Source organism: Microtus pennsylvanicus, chromosome 3, assembly GCF_037038515.1.
Source record: "Microtus pennsylvanicus isolate mMicPen1 chromosome 3, mMicPen1.hap1, whole genome shotgun sequence".
NCBI classification, from domain to species: Eukaryota; Metazoa; Chordata; class Mammalia; order Rodentia; family Cricetidae; genus Microtus; species Microtus pennsylvanicus.
Window position 1 is genome coordinate 8,454,261 of NC_134581.1, and position 21,736 is coordinate 8,475,996.

At 44.2% G+C, this 21,736-nt stretch overlaps 1 protein-coding gene across 5 annotated transcripts in view; it reads right to left on the bottom strand.

Annotated features, from left to right (window-relative positions):
• Gadl1 (glutamate decarboxylase like 1) overlaps positions 1 to 21,736 on the bottom strand; it is a 179,039-nt gene that overhangs the window by 51,297 nt on the left and 106,006 nt on the right. For all 5 annotated transcript variants that reach the window (XM_075964241.1, XM_075964243.1, XM_075964239.1 and 2 more), the window contains 2 exons: positions 17,081 to 17,280; positions 4,470 to 4,521 (listed from right to left, as the gene is read on the bottom strand). In XM_075964241.1, coding sequence (XP_075820356.1) covers positions 4,470 to 4,521; positions 17,081 to 17,280 — 252 coding nt within the window. The remainder of the gene's footprint in view (positions 1 to 4,469; positions 4,522 to 17,080; positions 17,281 to 21,736) is intronic.

Here is a 21,736-nt window from a genome sequence, read left to right on the forward strand (position 1 = left end):
GTCAAAGAAACCATGGCAGGTGGGAACTTCAAGATGGAGTGGGGAACTGTGTAAAATAAACAGTAGAAGTCCAAGTTATTTAAATGAGATGTGTTAGATTTCATCAAGTAAAGAGGTCCCCACGATTGCTTCAAGCTTTGTGGGAGACCTATTGAAGGTAATTCGTGAGGAGCTGAGCACTCATGGGGGCAAGCATCCAGAGCTAGAACACGGCATTCGGAGCTCTCTGGAAGAGGCAGAACCAGCAAGTCCTTCACAGCAGGAGGCGGTTTAGGCACAGTTTGAAGCCCATCATCCAGGCTCTAGGTGAGACCTCCTGCCGTGCACAGGAGGTCGACAAGATATCCCTCATGCCCCTAAAAGTCTATGAATCACGATAACACTTCCTAATGTAGAATTTAGGAAGACAAGAACATAAAGGTGAATAATTCAGACTCACCCATGAGACTGAAATGAAAATATGAACAGGAGTCTGGAAGGAGTATACCTCTAGGAAAAGAACTATCAGACTTAGATCCAACACAAAAGAAAAGACAGAGTTATGGTTTTCAGGGGGACCATGAATAATGCAGAATTCATTTGAACTCATAACTTTCAATCATCTTCAAGAAGATAGACATTACTTTAGCTCTTTCCAGGAGAAGACATTCAAGTGCTAGGTGCCCTATTTTCCTAGGCTCACTTACAATTTCTAATGTAAATTGTACTTAGCATCTCTCTTGCTCTCTCTATCTCTGTCTCTCTGTCTCTCTCTCTCCCCTCCTCATCTCTCCCTTTCTGTCTCTCTCTTCCCCTTCATTTTAAAATGAATTTCACACTTATATGTGAAATTTAAGGCCTAATTCTACTTTATTTCTTGAAACAAACATCAAGGGAGACAAATGTAAATCAAATACAAACGCCTTTGTAGCAGGGCGTGGTTGCTCAGCGGTGGGGCACAAGCTGCTTTTGGACTCAGTTTTGATTCTCAGATCCAGCAATGAAGATAAAAAGCCAAAACCCTGTAGTACAAATTCTGGAAGGGTTATACAGGAAACCTCCTATTCTATAGGAGCCAGCTGGCTTTTACAGGGAAAGAAATACTCATGGGTTTGGAGAGGTGGCTCAGCTGGTAAGAGCATGGACCACTCTTGTGGAGGATTGGAGCTCAGTTTCCAGCATCCACTTTGAGCAGCTCCCAAATACCTGCAACACCAGCTCCAGAGGTTCTAGTGCCCTCTCCTGGCCTCTGTAGGTACTACACTCAGACCACATATGGGGGGACACACACACACACACACAGATAATTAAAAATAAAAATAGATGAATTAAAAAAAATACCCAGAGTTCAAGTCTGCCTAACAATTAAACCTAACCTTACAACAATATGAATTGAATTCTCCAGAGATGGTGCTAAGTATCCTTCCTCCCCTTTCCCGGGCCTTTCCGAAGAAGTTATCTGTGGCATTTGGTCATGTCATCTCTTTCCCCTCTGTACTTGTACTCTCAACCTTATAAAAACAAACATATTAACCTTCATCAGGTGATGAAAGGAGACAGAGACAGAGGAGCACGGGACAGAAATCTCAAGGTCCAAATCAGGAGCAGAAGGAGACGGAGCACGAGCAAGGACCTCAGGACCGCGAGGGGTGCACCCACACACTGAGACAATGGGGATGTTCTATCGGGAACTCACCAAGGCCAGCTGGCCTGGGTCTGAAAAAGCATGGGATAAATCCGGACTAGCTGAACATAGAGGACAATGAGGAATACTGAGAACTCAGGAAAAATCGCAGTGGGTTTTTGATCCTACTGCACGTACTGGCTTTGTGGGAGCCTAGGCAGTTTGGATGCTCACCTTTGGAGACCTGGATAGAGGTGGGCGGTCCTTGGGCTTCCCACAGGTCAGGGAACCCTGATTGCTCTTCGAGCAGATGAGGGAGGGTGACTTGATCGGGGGAGGGGGAGGGAAATGGGAGGCAGTTGAGGGGAGGCGGCAGAAATCCTTAATAAATAAATAAATTAATTAATTAAAAAAAATCCCACCATGCGGTTCCAAAGTGCACAGTGTCTCACATGCGCACTGTCGAAACAAAGCAACACAGATTTGCAACAAACAAACAAACAAACAAACAAAAAAACAAAGGGGAAACTCAAAGTCAGGAAAATATAAGGTGTGACTCTAACTTAAACCAACAGTGTGACCACTGGCTCCTCTCTCTGTGTGTATAGATATTCATAAGCCACAGAGCCAGCCAAGAGATCTGCCAACGTGAGAACAGCTGAAGACTAAAGCTAAAGGATGCATCTGCCTGGCTGTAATGAGCGAAATGATTTTTGCAGAGACAAATGGGTGGAACTAGAGATCAGCATGTTAGGTAAATGGGGTTCTTAGTCTTCTTGTCCACCTGTAACGCCAGCTCCGTGGGATCGGACGCCATCTTCTGGCCTCCAGAGGCAACTGCATTCATGTACACATGCCTCCCCACATGACCCTTGGCAAGTCTCTGGGGCACTGTTTTATTGATGATTGATGTGGGAGAACCCAATCCACAGTGGGCAGTCCAACCCCTAGGCAGATGGTCCTGAGTTGTCTAAGAAAGCAGGCTGAGCAAGAGAGCAAGCAGCATTCTGCCATGGCTCCTGTGTCAGTTCCTACCTCCAGGTTCTTGCCTTCCATTAACCATAGATTGAAATCTGTAAGCAGAAGTAAACCCTTGCCTTCCCAAGTTGCTTTCAGTCAGGGTTTGATCCCAGCAACAGAGACACAAACCTAGGGCAGTGAAATAAGCATTCGCCACCACACTTGTCTCTCTTTGCTCGCTTTTATGTGGGTGGCTGGCTAGTAAACTCAGGTCCTCGTGCTTGGAAGGCAAGCCCTTTCCCAGCTGAGCCATCTCTCCGGCCCTTATTTCAGAATTTCACCCTGCTAGTGCAGTGTCTCCGTTACAGCAATCGGAACACTGATAACGTTATTTACACGCATTCGAGAGTATTCCCCTCGAGCATATCTCCTTGCTGAAGGCTCCTAACTACTTGGTGCTTCCTTTTCACTTCCCACTGGAATATGAGCATTGAGTAGGGCCCTCTCTTGTCTTATGTATTTCTGGAGGTCGGAGCTGTAGGCACACACAGGAACGCAATGTATCTTGCTGAATAAAAGATTAGTACAGATTATCTAGACTTCCTATAGCGGAATCTATAATTGGTTTTACATTAGTTTAAAGATTGCAATGAGGTTTCAAAGATCTAAGATACCTGTGCCCTTCACAACTTCACAATTCTTAAAAGTCAGAATGAAACAACGGGCTGGAGAGGTGGCTCGGTGGTTAGGGGCACACAGTGCTCCTGCAGAGGGCCTGAGTTCAGTTCTGTCACACACATCCGGCGGTTCACAGCAGCCTGTCCAGCGCCACAAGATTCGACACCATCTTCCACCCTCCACGGGCATCTGCACTCATGTTTGCACGCCTCGCCATGTGCCAGCTGGCATGTCTGTGGGACACTCTTTTGTTGATGACTGATGTGGGAGGGTCCAGTTCCTGGTGGGCAGTCCAGCCCCTAGGTGGTTGGTCATGAGTTGTATATGAAAGCAGGCACATGCATACACATAAATAAAAACTACAGTCCAAATGAAGCAGGGTTCTCTTTGAGAGAGGCACCAATAGGTAAAAATCCTTGTTCGGGTATGTGAGGACCTGAGTTGGGATCCCATCACTCAGGTAAAAAGGCAGGCATTGCTGAGCATGCCTGTAACCTCAACATTGGGTGGCAGAAACAGGAAGATTGCACCAGCTACAAGAACAGTCAGTCTGGTTGGAAGACAAACTAATGGTCCAGCAAGAGCCCCCATCGCAATATAGAGGAGGACACCTAATGACTTGCTCTGGCCTTCTGCATGTGTGTGCACACACTCATGTATATGAATCTCCCCCCCCCCCACACACACATACACACAGAGGGGATTTTATATTTCCTTACTTGATATTTTAGCAAAAACATTCATACATTCATCTTCCGAATCACCTGACTTCTTATACACAGCAAGAGATCCAACATCTACAATGAAACATCCCATTTCCCATTGCTCCGCAGCTCACAGTGCTCATTATTCCATATAAAGAGGGCGTGTGTGCACGCTTTATACCCCTTTAGTCAGTCCTGCATACACAGGCACAGTGTTTGCAACGCAATCACTGTGCCTTTTCTGTATCAAGAAAGAGGTCATAATTTATTCAGTATTATCCCTGCTAATTATTATTGAGCATTTTAATTTTCAACACTTAAAGGCAAGTGTATTCTCTGTGAATCCAAGCAAGGAAAAAAATGTTCACTAATACAGTCAATTAACATAATGGACTGTATGAATTAAGCTAATGACTTGTTTCTTAGCCTGCAACACAAAACTGGCACAATGCAACAGACTAGACAATGGCTGCCTCCATCACTGTTGATTGGCAGGGCCAGGAGTGCAACCCCACAGCACTTACTTCTATCAGTAACTTGAATCCTTCTCTCTTCTTGATTTCGTCTACCAGGTACCTAAAAGTAAAACAATGTTATTTTAAAACAGCAATATTAATCATCTGCAATTCCCAAATACCATGAATTGACTTCCATAACCCAAAGCATTGCTTCTGCTGCAGAACTGGGGTTTGGGTGCACGAGGCACAAGCAGAGCTCCCTGAGCACATCTGTAGGACCACACCCTGGCCCTCCCTAGGAGGACACATCTTGTTGATGAGGCCAATCTCACGTTCTAAGATGAGGTTTAATCTTGGCGTGAAAGTCAAACAGAGTGAGTCATGTCATACCCAATTGCTTTTAGAAATTTTTATTGGGTTTATTTATTTTACTTTATGTGTATGAGTGCCTTGCATGTACCATGTGCATGCAGTTCCTGTGGAGTCCTGAAGAAAGCATCAGATCTCCTGGAACTGGAGGTATGGATAGCTGTGAGCAGTCATGTGGGTGTTGGGAACCCAACCTGGGTTGTCTGCAGGTTCCCTTAGCCATCGAGCCACCACCAGCCTTCATTATACCCACCTCCTTGGTGAGGATTCAGCATAGGTGTTTGAACAATTTTGCTAGGTTACAGGGAGCATTTTTGATGCGTTACTTTTGCTTGGATTTTAAGGTTAAGACCGAAAAGTCTAAACTGGTCGTTTCTATGGCCAGAACAGGGGCCAAGAGGGGCACTAATCAGTATCGAGTCACAGCAAGGGGTGGGTGCCTGCGGTGGCCCACTGAATATAAAGAGCAGCATTTCATCATCAGCAAGGTCTCAGATCCACGAGACCTGGGATACGATTAGAGCAGGTGTACAATGGCACTCAACAGTGTGAATAACAGTGCCCGACTCGTCTCCTGTGGCTTGGCTTTTATCTACACTTAAACAGGGGCATTTCACAAGGTCCACTTCTATGTAAAGAGCTACAGGCAATAAATGTGTACTCAGGGAGAAGTTGTTTTCTACAAGGAATATCCTTTGATAGGTTATCTAAGTCCAAGCGGTCAACCCTAAACACATGTACGTATGAGCAACAATGAATGTATGCACCAGTGCGTGCACCTGTGTGTGTGTGTGTGTGTAATACTAACTGAAGAAAGAGAGGTCACATTTGTGTGTGGGGGACACAGGAGGATCTGTGGAATATAAATAATATAAATACCATATTTATGTATGAAACTCTCTGAAAGAACAAAAAATATAAATGTAAAAGCTTGAAATATTTGACCTTGGAAAGAACTGATCTGATCACAAACTTAAAAATCTTATCATGTTTGAGAAAGCATTTCAAGTTTAGGGGTCAAATGCATTTAAGGAAATGTACACAACTTCGGAAAGAAAAGTGTTTGCCAGAGAATTATTGTACTCTCCTCTAAATGGAAAAAGGGGAATAAAAAAAGATGGAAAGAAAGGAAGGAAGGAAGGAAGGAAGGAAGGAAGGAAGGAAGGAAGGAAGGAAGGAAAAAAGGGAGGGAGAGAGGAAAGGAAGGAAGGAAGGAAGGAAGGAAGGAAGGAAGGAAGGATGGAAGGAAGGAAGGAAGAAAGAAAGAAAGAAAGAAAGAAAGAAAGAAAGAAAGAAAGAAAGAAAGAAAAGAAAGAACACACTCACCAGCAAGAACTGGCTTCACAACTTATGAGCTCACCATGTAGCCATGGCAACCTGAGCATGATATTAAATTTCTTATAGTCAATTAACTCTTGGGAACCTCAAGTCTCATTTGATTACTTCAGAAACCAAACCAATGCAGTCTTTTTTCTAGTAAAGAATTGCCATGACAAGTCATAAAACCCTAGAAACCATGTGAAGAGGTGGGGTTTTGTTAGTTTTCTTTTCTTTCTTAGTTTGTTTGAGACAGGGTTTCTCTGTGAAACAGTTTTGGCTGTCTTAGAATTCAATCTGTAGACCAGGCTGGCCTCAAACTCACAGAGATCCTACTTTGGGATTAAAGGTAAGTGCCACCACTGCCCAGCTTGTTTTTGTTTTGTGTTTTTTATTGTTACATCACTTGTTATAGACCATTCTAGAATGTGATACAAAATGCCAGTTTATAAAATTTGGTCTTTTATTTCCTCTCAGTTTTATTTATATATCATTTTTACTGAAGATATAATATTGATCCTTGCTCATAGATACCATTTTTAAATACACAAAATCTTAGAAAATTCCATTAGTCACATAAATCTTTTATCTTGAACAATTATGTTGCATGAACACACACAGAGAGTCACAGAAGTATTGATATGCTATATGCATATTCACATCGCTGAATATTGATTTCAGGACATGGTATAAAGTAGTAAAAGTCTTAGAACCTTCAACGCACAGCAAAAAGTGATTCCAGTCATCAGTAAGTATCAGAAAAAAATGTTCAAGATCAGTGGCCATCAAAGAAATGCTAATGAAAACATTGATGATAAACCGTGTTTCCCCATGGTGATGGGTACCAGAACCAGGAATAGTGAGTAGATGTTAGACTGGTTGGAAGCTGCCCTGTGGCCATACTTTCTAATGGAAGAAATCACACTTGTGAATCAACTAGGAAAAAAATTAATCATGTAGACACACACAGAGATACATTTTACACTTGATGTTTTGGGTGGAGGATGATAGACAAGGGGCACCCAACACTTTCTTCTGATATCCCTAAACACTGGCACGGATGGGCACTCCCCCAGCACATATGCCCACACACTCACAGACATGCACACATAAAGTTATAAGTAAATCTTTTAAAAGTAAGACAAAAGTTAGTTTTATCTCCATGGTCTGCGTGAAGATACCAGCAAAGGTAAAATGTTAAGGTAGGTATTGTATGCTGTTCAAGATTGTATACTTGAAAGAGAGGCAAAAACCACAGTAGGATTGGAAGTTATTCTGCTCATTTTATGCCTTTGTGCACAGATTAATGAAGATGGGTTAAATTAATATTTAAGAATTAGCCAATAAGAAGCTAGAGCTTAATGGGCCAAGCAATGATTTAAATAATACAGTTTCTGTATGATTATTTCGGTTCTGGGCGGCCGGGCAAGCAAGCGACCTCCTTCCAACAGCTGTGGCAGCCTGCATCCCGCGCGTACACACCAGTGTCTCCAGAAGGGACAGCCAGGACTAGAGCAAAGACTTTCTTTTCAGGCACCCACCTCTCTTTATGCAGCAAGACCATCTTCCCCAAGGTCCGTAGAAGCCTCCTTGCATCTTACTGGCTGAGTCAGACCCAACTCTCTACTAATGGTTGGCGAAACAATGATCTCAGCCAGAACACGGCTCCCTCAGTTACATCAGGCTGCTGTCATCAGTGTCCCTGACTGGAGGAGGCTGAGGTCTTCAGTTACAGACCTTTCCAGAGCATTGCACATCCTGATAGGGACTGGACTGTCCAGGGGAAGAGTAGAGAAATTCGTTTGCCCAAGCAACTTAGGCCATGTTGATGGCACTTCCTTCTGGAAGATCAACTAGCGATAGCTCCTAGAGGCCAAATGTCTCACAGAGCATACGTCAGAGTCACTAATGCAGAAAGACTTCTATAAGGAACCTGAATCTTCATACCTGAAATGGGACGTTGGAAGGGAATCCAAATACATTCTGGGTCATGTCTGTCTGCATTTATGCAGGTGATTTGCTATGTATAATTCTTAAATATATAAAAGCAACCTAAAAATAAAATGTTTTTATTTTTTTTAGAAACCCTAATATTATATGGAAGGAGTCAGATAAGACTGGTTGGGGGCCTTTCTATCAGGGCCATCCAAGTAGCCTACTTTACAAGTAATGTCAGTTTCAACAACTTCATTCTCATGCCTCCCGGTAAGTTTGGCACAGAAGACAGAGGAGAAAAGGGATATATATCAGCATTGGGGGAAAAAGCTTACCTTAGTACTCTGTCTTGATGTTGCCTTGTACAATAACCAGCATCTTATCTAAAACATTGCCTTCCTAATGCTACAGACCTTCCGCTCTCCAAGATGTTACATTTAAATGTTTGACTTTTGGAGCCAGAGAGATGGCTCAGCAGTTGAGAACACTCACTGCACTTCCGAGGACCCATGTTCAGTTCCCAGCACCCACATGGTACCTCACAGGTACCTGTAACTGCAGCCCCAAGGGATCTGTCACCCGCTCCTGGCCTCAGTTCCAGGGGATCCAACACCTTCCTCTGACCCCGGTAGATAGCAGGCATAGAGTGATGTACATACATATGTATATACACAACACTCAGACACATAGGACAAAAGTGAATAAATTTTACCAGCTAAGATTTGATTTGTCCTTCTAGAACAGCCATTATTTCCTTACTGGAAACAGCCATTGCGGTCACATTCTCAGTTCTCCAGCCACTTAAGAGTTCCCCCGCCACACTCCAGGCTGAGTTTATCTCTAGGTGACGCCACAGAATTTCTTCTGGAGGATCCATGGAGGCTCCCAGAGCTCTGGGGGTTTCTCCATCTATTCCCTGTATGCTCTACCTCTAACAGAAAGTATATCTGGTCTTGTGTGGTGTATAGCAGCCTCATGCTTAATTCTGTTGCCGCTGGGTTTTCTTCCAAATTATCAAGGTGTTCTATTTGTATGTGCTTATGAGCCTCAGGTGTGTGTGTGTGTGTGTGTGTGTGTGTGTGTGTGTGTGTGTGTGTGCATGTTACATGTTTGTGGGTTCCTACAGAGATAAGAAAAGTATGTTAGACCCCCAGTGCTGGAGTGAGCCATTTAAAATGAGTTATGGGAATAGAGCTCAGGTCCTCTGAAAGAGCTCGTGTTCTCAGCCACAGAGCCATCTCTCCAGCCCCTTAAATGATAAGTTTAGAGAAAATTAATATAAAAATGCTAAACCTTCCGGTTCTGTCCTTCCTTCTTCTAAGACCCCAAAAGCACTAGGCAGCACCACTGACTTTCTCCAGACAGGAAATGGTTAAGCTCCCAGCATTCACACAAGCCTAAGAAATGAATTCTACCCTGGAGACTGCAGATTGTGTGTCGGGGGGATTGACAAACGGCAGCTGGAGACCCAGTAAAGCAGCAGAATGGAAGCCTCTGCAGGTTGTTGTTGCCTTTGAGACTCACACAAATGCTTCTTCGAGCTTGCTTTAAAAATTGCCCCCCAGTGAACATCCATTTAACAAGAATGCCAACAAAGGCCTAAAGGAGCTTCAAGCAATAGGTAGCCTTGGGTGTGAAACAGAGCTGGAAGGAGCTCAAAACCACAGGTAGCCTTGGGTGTGAAACAGGAGCAGAAGGTGCTCCATGCAACAGGTAGCCTTGGGTGTGAAACAGGGCTGGCTTCTCTAGGAGGCATCAGAAATACACAGTCATCCACTCTTCACAGCCCCTCCCTCTCCCTCTTCCTCCTTCCCTCCATTTGAGTTTGTGTGTGTGTGCGTGCGCACATGCACGTATTTGTACATGTCTGCATGTGTGTGTGTGTGTGTGGAGGTAATAGGTCAACATTGTGTGTTTTCTACTTAAAACAGGATCTCTCATTAAACCTGGAGTTATTGATTTTCCCAGACTACCCAGCCAGCAATAATCACAGAACCCTCTATAGTAATATTTTATTTATGATTTAATAAATAAAGCTTGCCTAAAGATCAGAAGGAGAAAACTAAGCCACTCTAGGTCTGACAGTGGTGGTACACACCTTTAATCCCAGGATTTAGGAAACAGAAGCAGATGGATCTCTGTGAGTTCAAGGTCACCCTGGGCTACTTAAGATCAGTACAGAAACAACCAGGTGGTAGCTGCTCACACCTTTAATCCCAATACTAGGGAGTCACACATTTAATCCCAGCACTAGAGGGAATATAAAATGAGAGGAGAACCTGGATAGAGGTGGGCGGTCCTTGGGCTTCCCACAGGTCAGGGAACCCTGATTGCTCTTCGAGCAGATGAGGGAGGGTGACTTGATCGGGGGAGGGGGAGGGAAATGGGAGGCGGTTGAGGGGAGGAGGCAGAAATCCTAAATAAATAAATAAATAAACAAACAAAAAAAAAATGAGAGGAGAAAGAGGCTTGGGCTGCTCAGTCTACTTAGTCTGCTCAGCCTTCTTGGTCTGCTTAGTCTGCGGTTGCTCAGACTTGGTAGAGGTAAGACTTCTCTAGAGACTTGGCTCCTTCGCTTTTCTGATTTTTGGTTGAACCCCAAATCTGTCTCTGGGTTTTTATTATTTGTTCTACAATACTCCTGTCACAGAGTCCTTAGCCCTGTGATTACAGGTATAGCCAATGTACCTAGTTTTTCTCTTTTCTTTAAAAAAAAAAGACAACTCTGTGTGTGTGTGTGTGTGTGTGTGTGTGTGTGTGTGTGTGTGTGTGTATGTGTGTGTGTGTGTGTGGTATGTGCACATCTGGATGTGTGCAAGTGTACCGGTGCCCATGTTGACCATAAGAGGGCACCACATCCCCTGGATCTGGAGTTACAGGCAGTTATGAACGGCCTCACAAGGGAGCTAGGAATAGACCTCCAGTCCTCTGTAGGATCAGCAAGCACTCTTAACATTGATCCACCTCTCCAACCTTATGCTGCCTTTTGATGTGGATAGTGAGTTCTCAAGCTTTTATTTCCTCCTTAACCATCTCCCAGCCATAGAAGATGAGTAGTTAGCCCCGATGCAGGCTTTCAGCTCACTCGGTACACCTTGCGTTGGGCTCAAAGGAACACTGATTCCTCAACAACCCAAAGAGAAGGAATTTTGAATCACTGCTATCTCCAGAGAGAAATGCTGTGATCCCAGTTGGAATGGGAGGGTCATACCAAGAGTAGAAGAATCCCTAGCAGTAGTCCCCTTTTCTTCTTTCTGGATTTCTGATGGCCCACGTGATCAGAGTCCTTCACCTCTTAAACACATGTGCCCTTCCAGAGGTTGGGAGGACAGAGATGAAACAGTCTGTTCTAGACACTACATGACCCCGTACCCATGAAGTCCCAGCTGCTGTGATTGCCTGCACAAGATCAACCCAGCCAACGTTCCAACATGGATGGGGGAAGCCTCCACAACAACTCCTGGATGAGGAGCTACTGAGAGATGAGGGCTGTCAGGGGAAGATGGATCAGCTGTCTTTAGGGGTGTGTCCCCTGGTTGGTAGATCACGCTCTGGTGAACGGCTCCATTCCTGTGCCTATATGGGCAGCACCAATTAGACTCAGTGGGTTGTTAGACAAACAAAACTAAAAGGAGGACATGAAGCGGGGAGGGGATGTGGTGGAGATCCAAGAGGAGTTGAAGGAACTGTGTGTGAGAGAATATAAACAGAAACTACATTGTATATTATGAAATTGTCAAAGAATAAATAAAAACGTTTTAAAATATACCTTTCTTGCTTTGTCAGGGAAGGATAAATAATTGTTTGGATACTGGCCTATCCAAATCTGGTCCTTCCATCTTAGGCGAACATACCAATGTCAGAATGAGGCTCTGTTTAGATTCAGGAATATAGAAGGGTGGTTCTGGCTGGGCTTGGCAGGGGAATTGCTGCATGGATCTTCAGTATCTAAGACACGTGAACAAGGGCCTGAGGAATAATATCTGAGCTATACCAACATGTTAATGATGTATGTGCATCCTCAATTTGATGCCCTCATCAGACCCACCTTGCTGTAATCTGCTGGGGGAAGTTAATTCCTCTCAGTGGTAAAATATCCGACTCTACTCAGAGCAGAGTAGGGAGGATGAGAAGCCGAGCTTTCAGAAGATGTGTGAAACCTGGTAGATTCTGGATTGAATGCCCGTGGGTTCACAGATAAACAATATCAGAATTGTTGTCCTGTGACTGAAGCAGATGATCTGACTCCTGTCATGGGTGAGTTCTGGGGACAGTTTGTGAAGGCTGATGAGAACCCACTGCTGAGTGTAAGGGATTCTGCAAACCCAGCTCATGGTAGTGTTCAGTTACCAGAGAAGTACTATTTATACTACTGAAAAGGGTGTGGTGGTTTGAGTAAGAATGGTCCCATAGGCTCATGTATTTGAATGTCTGTTTTCCAGTTGGTGGAACTATTTCGGAAGGATTAGGGGGTGTGGCCTTGTTGTAGAAGGTGTGTCACTAGGGGTGGGCTTTGAGGTTTCAAAAGCCCATGCTAGGCCTAGTCATACACTCTCTCTGCCTCCAACTTTTGGATTACATTTGCGCTTTCTGTTACTGCTTGAGTACCATGCCTGCCTGACTGCCTGCCTATCACACTCTATTCCTAGTCATGACCATCATGAACTAACCCTCTGAAACAGGAAGCAAGCCCCAACTAAATGCTTTCTTTTATAAGCAGTCTTAACCATGATGTCTCTTCACAACAATAGTAAACCTAGGAAAAAGGCAGACAGTGTTATTTGGAGTATTTATCCTGACATCCAGTCTATCTGGCTTTATCCTCATGGTTCACACCAAAAGAACACACACCAGAACTGAGACAATATTTGACTTCAAAGCACAACAAAACCAGGGCTACAAGCCAACTAGTAAGTTCAGAAAGAAATTAGACCATGGTTCTAAGACTGTTAATCCTAGAGAAACAGCTGCCAAGCTTGTCATTTCCCAGTCATTCAGAGGGAGGGGGCAAAAAGACTCTGCCCCCTTCACTCGACATTGGGCACAAGAGGATAATGTGACTTTTGCTGACCCCAGGAATATATTGTCCATCAGGTGCATAGAAAGACGAGGGGTACAAAAACCTATTATGAATAACAGCACGAAAGCAGAGGGATGTTTTTCTCAAATATTTAAATATAGGTCACAGAGCCTGCAGCGCTATTCACTGAAATGTTAATTCCACTCAATTCAACTTGACAAACGTTTACAAACAATAAGGATTTGTTGAACTGAATTGAAATGTTAACATTTATCCTCCTGTGATACCGCGTCTGAAAGAATTAGAAAGTATCCTTAGACTATAAACTCCAATCTACCCTGAGACGAATATTAACTTCAGAATAAATACCGTCATCAAATATTTATATCTTGCCTTATTTCAAGACACCTGTCATCGAGTCACTGGGAGGCTTTGGCAAAATAGCACCACATCCTGCCACATTTAAATAGTACAAGCAAATAAGAGCCGGGGGCACAGCTTTCAGACTTTTATTTTAATTTAATGGGTAGGTATGCATATTTATTATAAACAATCTCCTGTTCTCATTGCTAGGTCATCGTCTCTATACTCCTAGCAGGGCATATTAGCCCCATTTCTAGGTAAAGCATGTTCCCCCCAAGGCTCAACAGATTTTTAAAAAGTATTTATTTATTTATTTACTTATTTATTTATTTATTTATTTATTTAATTTTATGTGTACATGCGTGTGTGCCTGAGTGTTACCGTGTGTGTATAGAAACTCACAGAGGTCAGAAGAGGGTGTCAGAGACCCGGGAACTGGGATTACAGATGGTTATGAGCTCCCATGTAGGTGCTGGGAACAGAACTAGGGTCCTCTGCCAAAGCAGCAACCACTCCTAACCACTGAGCATCTCTCTAGCCCACTCGGAAGATCCCTTATAAGACTAGATGACTGAGTCGATCTGAATCAAGGGCACATGTCTCAGTATGACCATGCTGTGTGGCAGCAACTGATAGACATTTCCTCCACTCAAGAATAATTCAACTGTCTTTGAGATTGGTGTACTGAACTTGGTCTTGAATTTGGTAAAATAGAGATTGATTCCTGGTAACTGCCATGGGAACAAACACAGCATGCAGAAGGCATAACTGAACAGCAGAGAGAAGCCGGCCTGGTGATATTCCGTGAGTGTTTGATCAAGCTGTGCCGGAAGTCATCACTCAGGCTTACAAGTGATGTAGGTGATGGGAGGAGATGTCACTTTTCTTCATTTAGCATAGCATGGGGCCTCTGCTGTTTATACCTGCCTGCTTCAGTTCCCAGGGGGGAGCCAGGCCTAAGTTAAAGGTTCTACAAGATTAAATGACCCACAGAACCTAGTGACAATGGAGAATCCAAACGCTGAAGCTCTAGAATCAAATTACCTTGGGCTACTTAAAAAAAAAACAAAAACTCTCTCTGTGTGTATGTGTGTGCATGCATGCCTGTGCACGCACACATGTGCATGTTTGAGTGTGGCCACTTGCATTTCAAGGTCAGAGGACCGCCTTGCATGCCAGTCCCCACCTTCCACATTCTTTCAGGCAGTGTGTCTTTATTATTGCCCACTGTATGTGTCAAGTTTCACACTGGGGACCCTGCTGTCCCTGCTTCCCATCTCTCCCAAGGAACCCTGGGAGTATAGATGTGCATGAACTACTGCATTTGGTTTTACTTAGGTTTGGGGGACCCTAACCTTGAGCTTTCTCTCCAGCCCTCTTGGGCTTTCTGTAGTCTTAACAGGCATTCATCGCCTGTGGGGTGCAGATGGTCTGCCATTCCTACAGAGAGGTGGCTGCGTGACTGCAGAAAGCTGCAGGCACGGGCTAATTCTAATGAGAAATGTCCTCACCAGCAAACAAGTCCCAAGGGCGGGGAACTGCAGAAGAAAGGATTCAGATAAAGGGGTTCAAGAGACGGTTTATTCAAACTCTTCTTGCAGAGCTATCTGTAGTGGTGTTGTAAAGAGATATCCCACATCATAGTAGCTAGCTAAACTATGCATAAATAGCAGTATGAATGTTTCATTCCTCAAATGAACCCAGACCAGAGTCTTGTGTTTCTGTCGACCATGACCCTTCTTTCCAGGTCCCCTACTGCTCTCAGCAATGCCGGCCACAACAGTTGCTTACCTCTGACTCTCACCACGCTGGCTATTAGATAAAATCTTTAAAAATGTATTTTTATCAGACTGTTAGTTTTCATTAAACTAAAAGTTAGACTCTCATCACATGGTCTCTAAAACTGAGGAGGAGGTTTCACCGACTGCTAGACTCTGCCTACCTGTGATTCCCACCAGTAAATGCTTTGACTTACCGCTTTCTTTTTGACTGCACTTGTTCTGTGACTTAAGATCTCATGGATTACTTCTATGATGGAGTAAGTTGTATAGCACAAACTTCATCTGTGTTGCAAAGTGATAGTCACTAAGTTTTGGCTCAAAGTGAATTCTTTCTGATCCTCTGTGCTAAGAACTGTGTTTGTGTTGAACACACCCATAGTAACACACTATAATACTAACAGGCACTAGCTAATTCTTCTTTATTCTTTTGTTATTAAATGTGTATGGGTGTTTCACCTGCACGCGTGTCTGATTATCAAGTGTTCCTGGTTCCTTCAGAGACCAGAAGAAGGTGTCGGATTCCCTGGTACTGGAGTTGTTGAGTTTTTGAGCTGCCATGCGGGTGCTGGAACAGACTTGGGTCTTTTGGAAGAGCAGTCGGTGCTCTTACCTGCTGAGCCACCTCTCTAGCCCCTTGAGCCACCTTCCCAGCTCCCTGAGCCACCTTTCTAGCCCACTAAAATACTTCGTAAAGAGCAATCACCCGAATTACTGACTCCAGCTTCCTCCAAATGCTGAGGCCAATTCTTTACTTGTTCTGGTAGAGAGTACTTCTTGCCCCTTGAGGTTGAATGGTCTCTCTGGGCACTGCACACACATGGTACATATGCATACATGTAGGCAAACATTCATACACATATAATGAAAATAAATAAATGCTCTTAAAAGATATTTGAAAGAATTTCCATTATTGTCATTTTGCTGGATTAGAACTGAGGTGCAGTGAGTTCACATACTTTTCCAAGCTACACAGTAGGTAAATGCCACACAGCATGGTCATACTGAGACGTGTGCCCTTGATTCAGATCGACTCAGTCATCTAGTCTTATAAGGGATCTTCTGAGTGGGCTAGAGAGATGCTCAGTGGTTAGGAGTGGTTGCTGCTTTGGCAGAGGACCCTAGTTCTGTTCCCAGCACCTACATGGGAGCTCATAACCAACTAGTTTTGAATTGACTTGTCCCGCCTGACAGGGTGGTGAAAGCCTTTAATCCTAGCACTGGGTTGGTCAAAGAAGGTAGATCTCTAAGTTCAAGACCAGCTTGGCCTACATATTGAGTTTCAGGGCAGGCAGAGGTATATAGTGAAACTATGTCTCGAATAAAAACAAAAAATTAAAAGTGAACTGGTTTGTCCTTCTTCTGTGCTTAACAATAGGCCAGGAGGAGGGGAGACCCATGGCACACCAGTGCCATCAGGTTCCTCTGACTGATAAAACATAGGATGAAAAAGTTTTAATTTATTTGAGAAAAAAAATCTATATTTGTGAAGACTAATTTTGAAAGTACATAATTAAATTTGTTTATTCATTTTTGAGGCAGGACCTTTCTGTAAAGCCATAGCTGGTCTTGAACTCCCAGAAATCCAGCTGCCTCTGCCTCCTGAATGCTATGGTTACAGGTAAACACCACCACTCAGGCTTTTCAAGAATTTCTATTATGTTTCATTTATCCTGCTCTCTCACCTGCGTGTGTCCCTTAGTGGCGTGAAGAGAAGGTAGAGGACTTCTCTGCACAAGCTTCTAAGACATGGCAGGCACTAAAGAAATGCTTGCTGTGTGCAAAAAGGAACTCAGAAGCAAAGATTATGTATAGAGTCTACCAATGCTATTTTCTATCACTCACACTCACACATGCAAACATGTATGCACACACGCACATTTGCCTGCACGTACCTAGACAGAGCAAGGGCACGGTTAACTCTCTCCTCCAGTCCTAAGGTGCCCAGGGCCTTCCAGGTCATCCAGAACTTGAAGGCGTCAGGTCTCCTGCTGCACTGGATGGATTTGTCCCCCGTGTCGTAGCTGACATCGTAGAATTTATCCTGCTGGAACAGATAGGTCGCTTTGGCAGAGTAGCACTTCTTAAGAAGATCCTTAGAAAAAGAAAGTAAAGGAGAGTCAGGGCCCGTCCACTTTAGAGTAAGTTGTGTGTCAAATACACACAGAAACAAACCCTGCCTGACGTCTGTTCCCAGTGCTAGAGGCACACACCGCTGCTGGCCATGGAGGGTGGACACAACCTGTGTGCATTAGGATGGAGACCCAGCGTTCACCCAGGAGCAGGCAATGCAGTCCCCACTCTCCAGGTGTCACCAAGGGCTAAAAGGGGCTAAGCGGACCAAAGGCACCATCACCATGACGCCAAGGCCTCAGTTTCTCAAAAGAAATACCTCTCTAAATCACTCAGAGCTCCTCCAAAGGAAAGCCAAAACTTGGTCCATTTTTGTAGCACATTACGGGTTGTAGTACATCACACCATTCCACGGGCCAAACCTAAGCTTTTAAATCCCCTTCTTTCCAACAGATCACCACACTGAGCAGCCATGTGTGACAATGACCCAGGAAGAGCTCATCCAATGGAAGAGCCACAAAGACTGACCCAATGTGTCATCATTCCAGAGCAGCAGCCACCGGTGATCTCTTGTTTGTTTCATCCTGATTTCATTTGCAACCGAATTCTATTCCCATCTCTGAACTGGTGGCTTCTCACTAAGAAGTCAGTGACATGCCTACCTTGTCATCAACAGTCCACCATCTTCTCGGTTATTTGAATGGAAACCATACTGTTGTCTTTGGTACCAGAAAGAATTCACACAAGGCAGTCACCCACTGTCCTACTCGAGAATTCTTATAAGGGCCCCTGCTCCCTGCCTTTGACCCTTCTCCACCAGATCTTGTCCCACGTACGAGCTCAGACTTTTGGGTTGAGTTCGTCTCTGCTTGACATCACCTGTAAACCCAGAGAACATGTGGCTTATCTGTGAGTGCTGAATGTCAGTCACCCTATGCATGGCCTTCACTCTTCATCTAGGGCTGACCCTTCTCTCAGTCCCCTCTCATCCACCCCAGCCTCTGCAGCAGCCCATCCTGTTCAGCTCATACTTGGCTACAAGAATCAGCTTTCTTTAAGGGTGCCCCTCCTGGCAGATTGAGCATGTTTCAGGGACAACCACTCACCCACATATAGGGGTAGCCCAAACAGACTGATGAGCTTAAAAACGAAAAGAAGGAGTTGGGGAAGAAGAGTAAATAAGATTAAAAGGAACCATACAAAAGTCTCAGAGAACTAATAAGAATGAAGAAAGGGAAAAAGAAGGGTTTCGATTTTAACAGCAGTGCTCTTTCTGTTAATATTAATGTGACCTAAACATGTTTCATTCAAAAACATGGCTTTACACAATGTTAAACAATATATAAGAAATATGAGGAGGATATCCCAAATCTCTATAAAACAGCAACATTGCTCAGCCTTCAGCCTGGCACACACGGTCATTCTTGGTGTCACTGCACAAAATAGATTACTTTAGCCTGAACATTGAGGTAGCAAAAGTTCCCGACTTAAGGCTACTTGAGTATTTCCCAACAATCTCCTGGCTGATCATAGCTGTGACCACAGAATCTCTTCCCTGCAATGGTTGGAAATACGGTATTGTTTCCACAGCAACTTCAGTCTGATGATATGCCATCAAAAGGCCACTGCGTATGTTCATAACAAAGTACGCATGAGCCTCCACAACACAGAGACACATGCTACTTCTCCTCCCAATGTGACTGTGAAGTCACTTTTATCAGCCATGAAAGATTTGAAAAGAATCCCGAAACCAGTGAGCTTTGGGTGCTAGGGAAATGACTCAGTTAAAGTGAAGTGTTTGCCACATTACCATGAAGATCTGAGTTCAATGTCTAGAACCCACATTAAAAGCCACAAAATGGGGTGGGAGACAGGGTTCTAAGAGTGTTTAGTGGCCTTGCAGGGGACTTGTGTTTAGATCCTAGCACCTGTGTGGTGCTGCATAACCACCTCTAACTCCAGCTCCAGGGGAGCCAATGCTCTCTTCTGACCTCCACTGGTTCCTTCACGTACTTGCTACACATAAACCCACATAGGCATGATCTTATACACATAGGTAAAGTAAGTAAAGGAATAAACCTTTGAAAACAAACAGGCTTGCATATGTAATATTAGCACCAGGGTGATAAAGAAAGTAAATTCTTGGGCCACTGGCCAGCCAGTCTAGCCCAATCAGTGATTTCTAGGTAAAAATGAGAGATGCTTTGTAAACCAATAAGGCGGACAGTGCCTAAGGCATGATCTTCAAGGTTAACCATGGCTTCCACAGCCTGTATATACTGGCCTTCTCTGTCTCTGTCTCGATCTCTCTGTCTCTGTCCCTCTCTCACCTCTCTGCCTCTGTCTCTTTGGCTATGTGTCTCTCTCTCATGCATGTGCACACATGTACAAACTCATTTATATACACAATATACACGCACATGTGCACATAAAACAAGGCAAAAAACAATGAATATTGACCCTGTCGCATGCAAGCTTTGGGGACTGATAAGTGACTGAGACAGGGGCAACCATTTCAGAAGACAAACTACACGGTCACAGGTAAATGCAGAAAAAGAAGATGAGGAACCAGAATGCAAAGAGTGATTGATGGTCCTTCAACAGCGGCACAGTTAATATCACTGCTCAGAGAAATCCCCCTGCCTGGGAAGGTTTCATAAGAAAACAAACAAACAAAAACCACCGATGGCTTAACATTTAGCTATCAAAATGAAATGATTTATTGCATTAATAAATGGGTGGGATATTTAATTAGCTTCAGGGCACACATTAACCAGGAGAAGAGACTCATATATCCAGGAAAAATAACATTTTGGAACATATACAGAAAAAGTCAGCATTAATAAAAAAAATCCCCTACTTCCTATTAAGCTAATGGTCAGAAGGCTATGTTTGAATGTTCACAGCCACACTCTAGGTCCTAGTAGCATGGTATACACTGGTAATGAGAATCCAGCTGCAGGAATCCAGAGAGAAAGTCAGTTGCTGTATATTAAAACTCAGATTGTCCTTGACATTACCAGACAAGGTGTTGGGATGCACACTGTGGCAATTGCAGAAGGTCCAACCAAATAGGAATTTGTATAGATTTGACTGTGACATCTCCATCTTCAAGCCCAGCTGGGTTAGGATCGAATGGTACTGATCCTCAGGACCGTGCCCCTTACTCTCCCATTGTCATCTGTGTTAGTTCCCTTCCTAACAGAAGGTCAGCAGCCAGGACTGAAATGGCTGTCAGGGGCCTGGGATCCTGAGGAGAAGCTGTTTGCAGAGAACAGATAGCGCAGGAGAGACCTGTCTGTTCCTGGAACTGTTGACAAAGTCCTTCACCTCAACTTCACACTCAGCTTTGTCAGGCCCTAAGGCCTCTCCTCTCCCCTCCCCACCACTATCAGCCTCCACCTCGGTGGCATTGCATTGCCTATTGCCGTAAGAATCTGGCCTGAGTCAGCTTAGACAGAAGGTCCTGACCCTGACTTCTGACAACCCACATTGTCAAACAAATTCTTCCCCCCTTTCTCTTGGCTCTAGCCTTTCCTAGGAACCCTGTTAAATCAACTTAACCTGTTCGCCTTTGGTTACTAATGCTCTCTTTGCTGCTGCTTCCCCATGCTGTGTGATCATAAGCCCCTCGCGGGTCCACTCTGTATTCAGAGTCAATCCCATTTCTGTGATGAGATCTTCTTTCCCTGGGGAACTGGTTCCTGAAAGCGTTCTGATTTTATTTTATTTTTTATTGTATACATGAGTGCTGTGTATGTACGTGCATGCTAGTTTTTGTGACAACTTGGTACCAGCTTGAGTCATCAGAATGGACATAGCCTCAGTCAAGAAAAGACCTCTATAGTGTAGGCAAGCCTGTGAGGCATTTCCTTAATCAGTAATTGATACGGGAGAGCCCAGTCCATTGTGGGTAGGGCCAACCCTGGGCTGGTGGTTCTGAGCTTTATAACAAAGCAGATTGAGCAAGCCATGAGGAGCAAGCCAGTAAGCAGGGCCCCTCTATGGCCTCTGCATCAGCTTCTGCTTCTGATGATAAACCGTGATATGGAAATGTAAGCAAACTCATCCACCACTTGCTTTTGGTCATTGTTTTCATCACAGCAGCAGAAGCCTTAACTAAGACAATGTGCGACTGTGTACGGGTCTACAGAGGCTACATCATAAGGCTGGGTCCTTCGCTATCAGTCTCCACCTTCTTCCCTTGATCCAGGATCTCTCACTGAACCTAGAGCTTTTCTGGGCAGGGGGCACTGAGCTACAGCAATCTTGCCGTCTGTACTCTCCTCCACACCTAGCGTTTTACAAGAGTTGGGTCAGGATTTGAACTCGTGAACTCGTGCTGTGGGACAATGGTCTTTTATCCTGTCACTTGTATTATGTTTAATAAAATGCTGATTGGCCAGTAGCCAGGCAGGGAGTGAAGGCAGGGCGATGAGAACAGGAGAATTCCGGGAAGAGGAAAGAGTCAGTCTGCA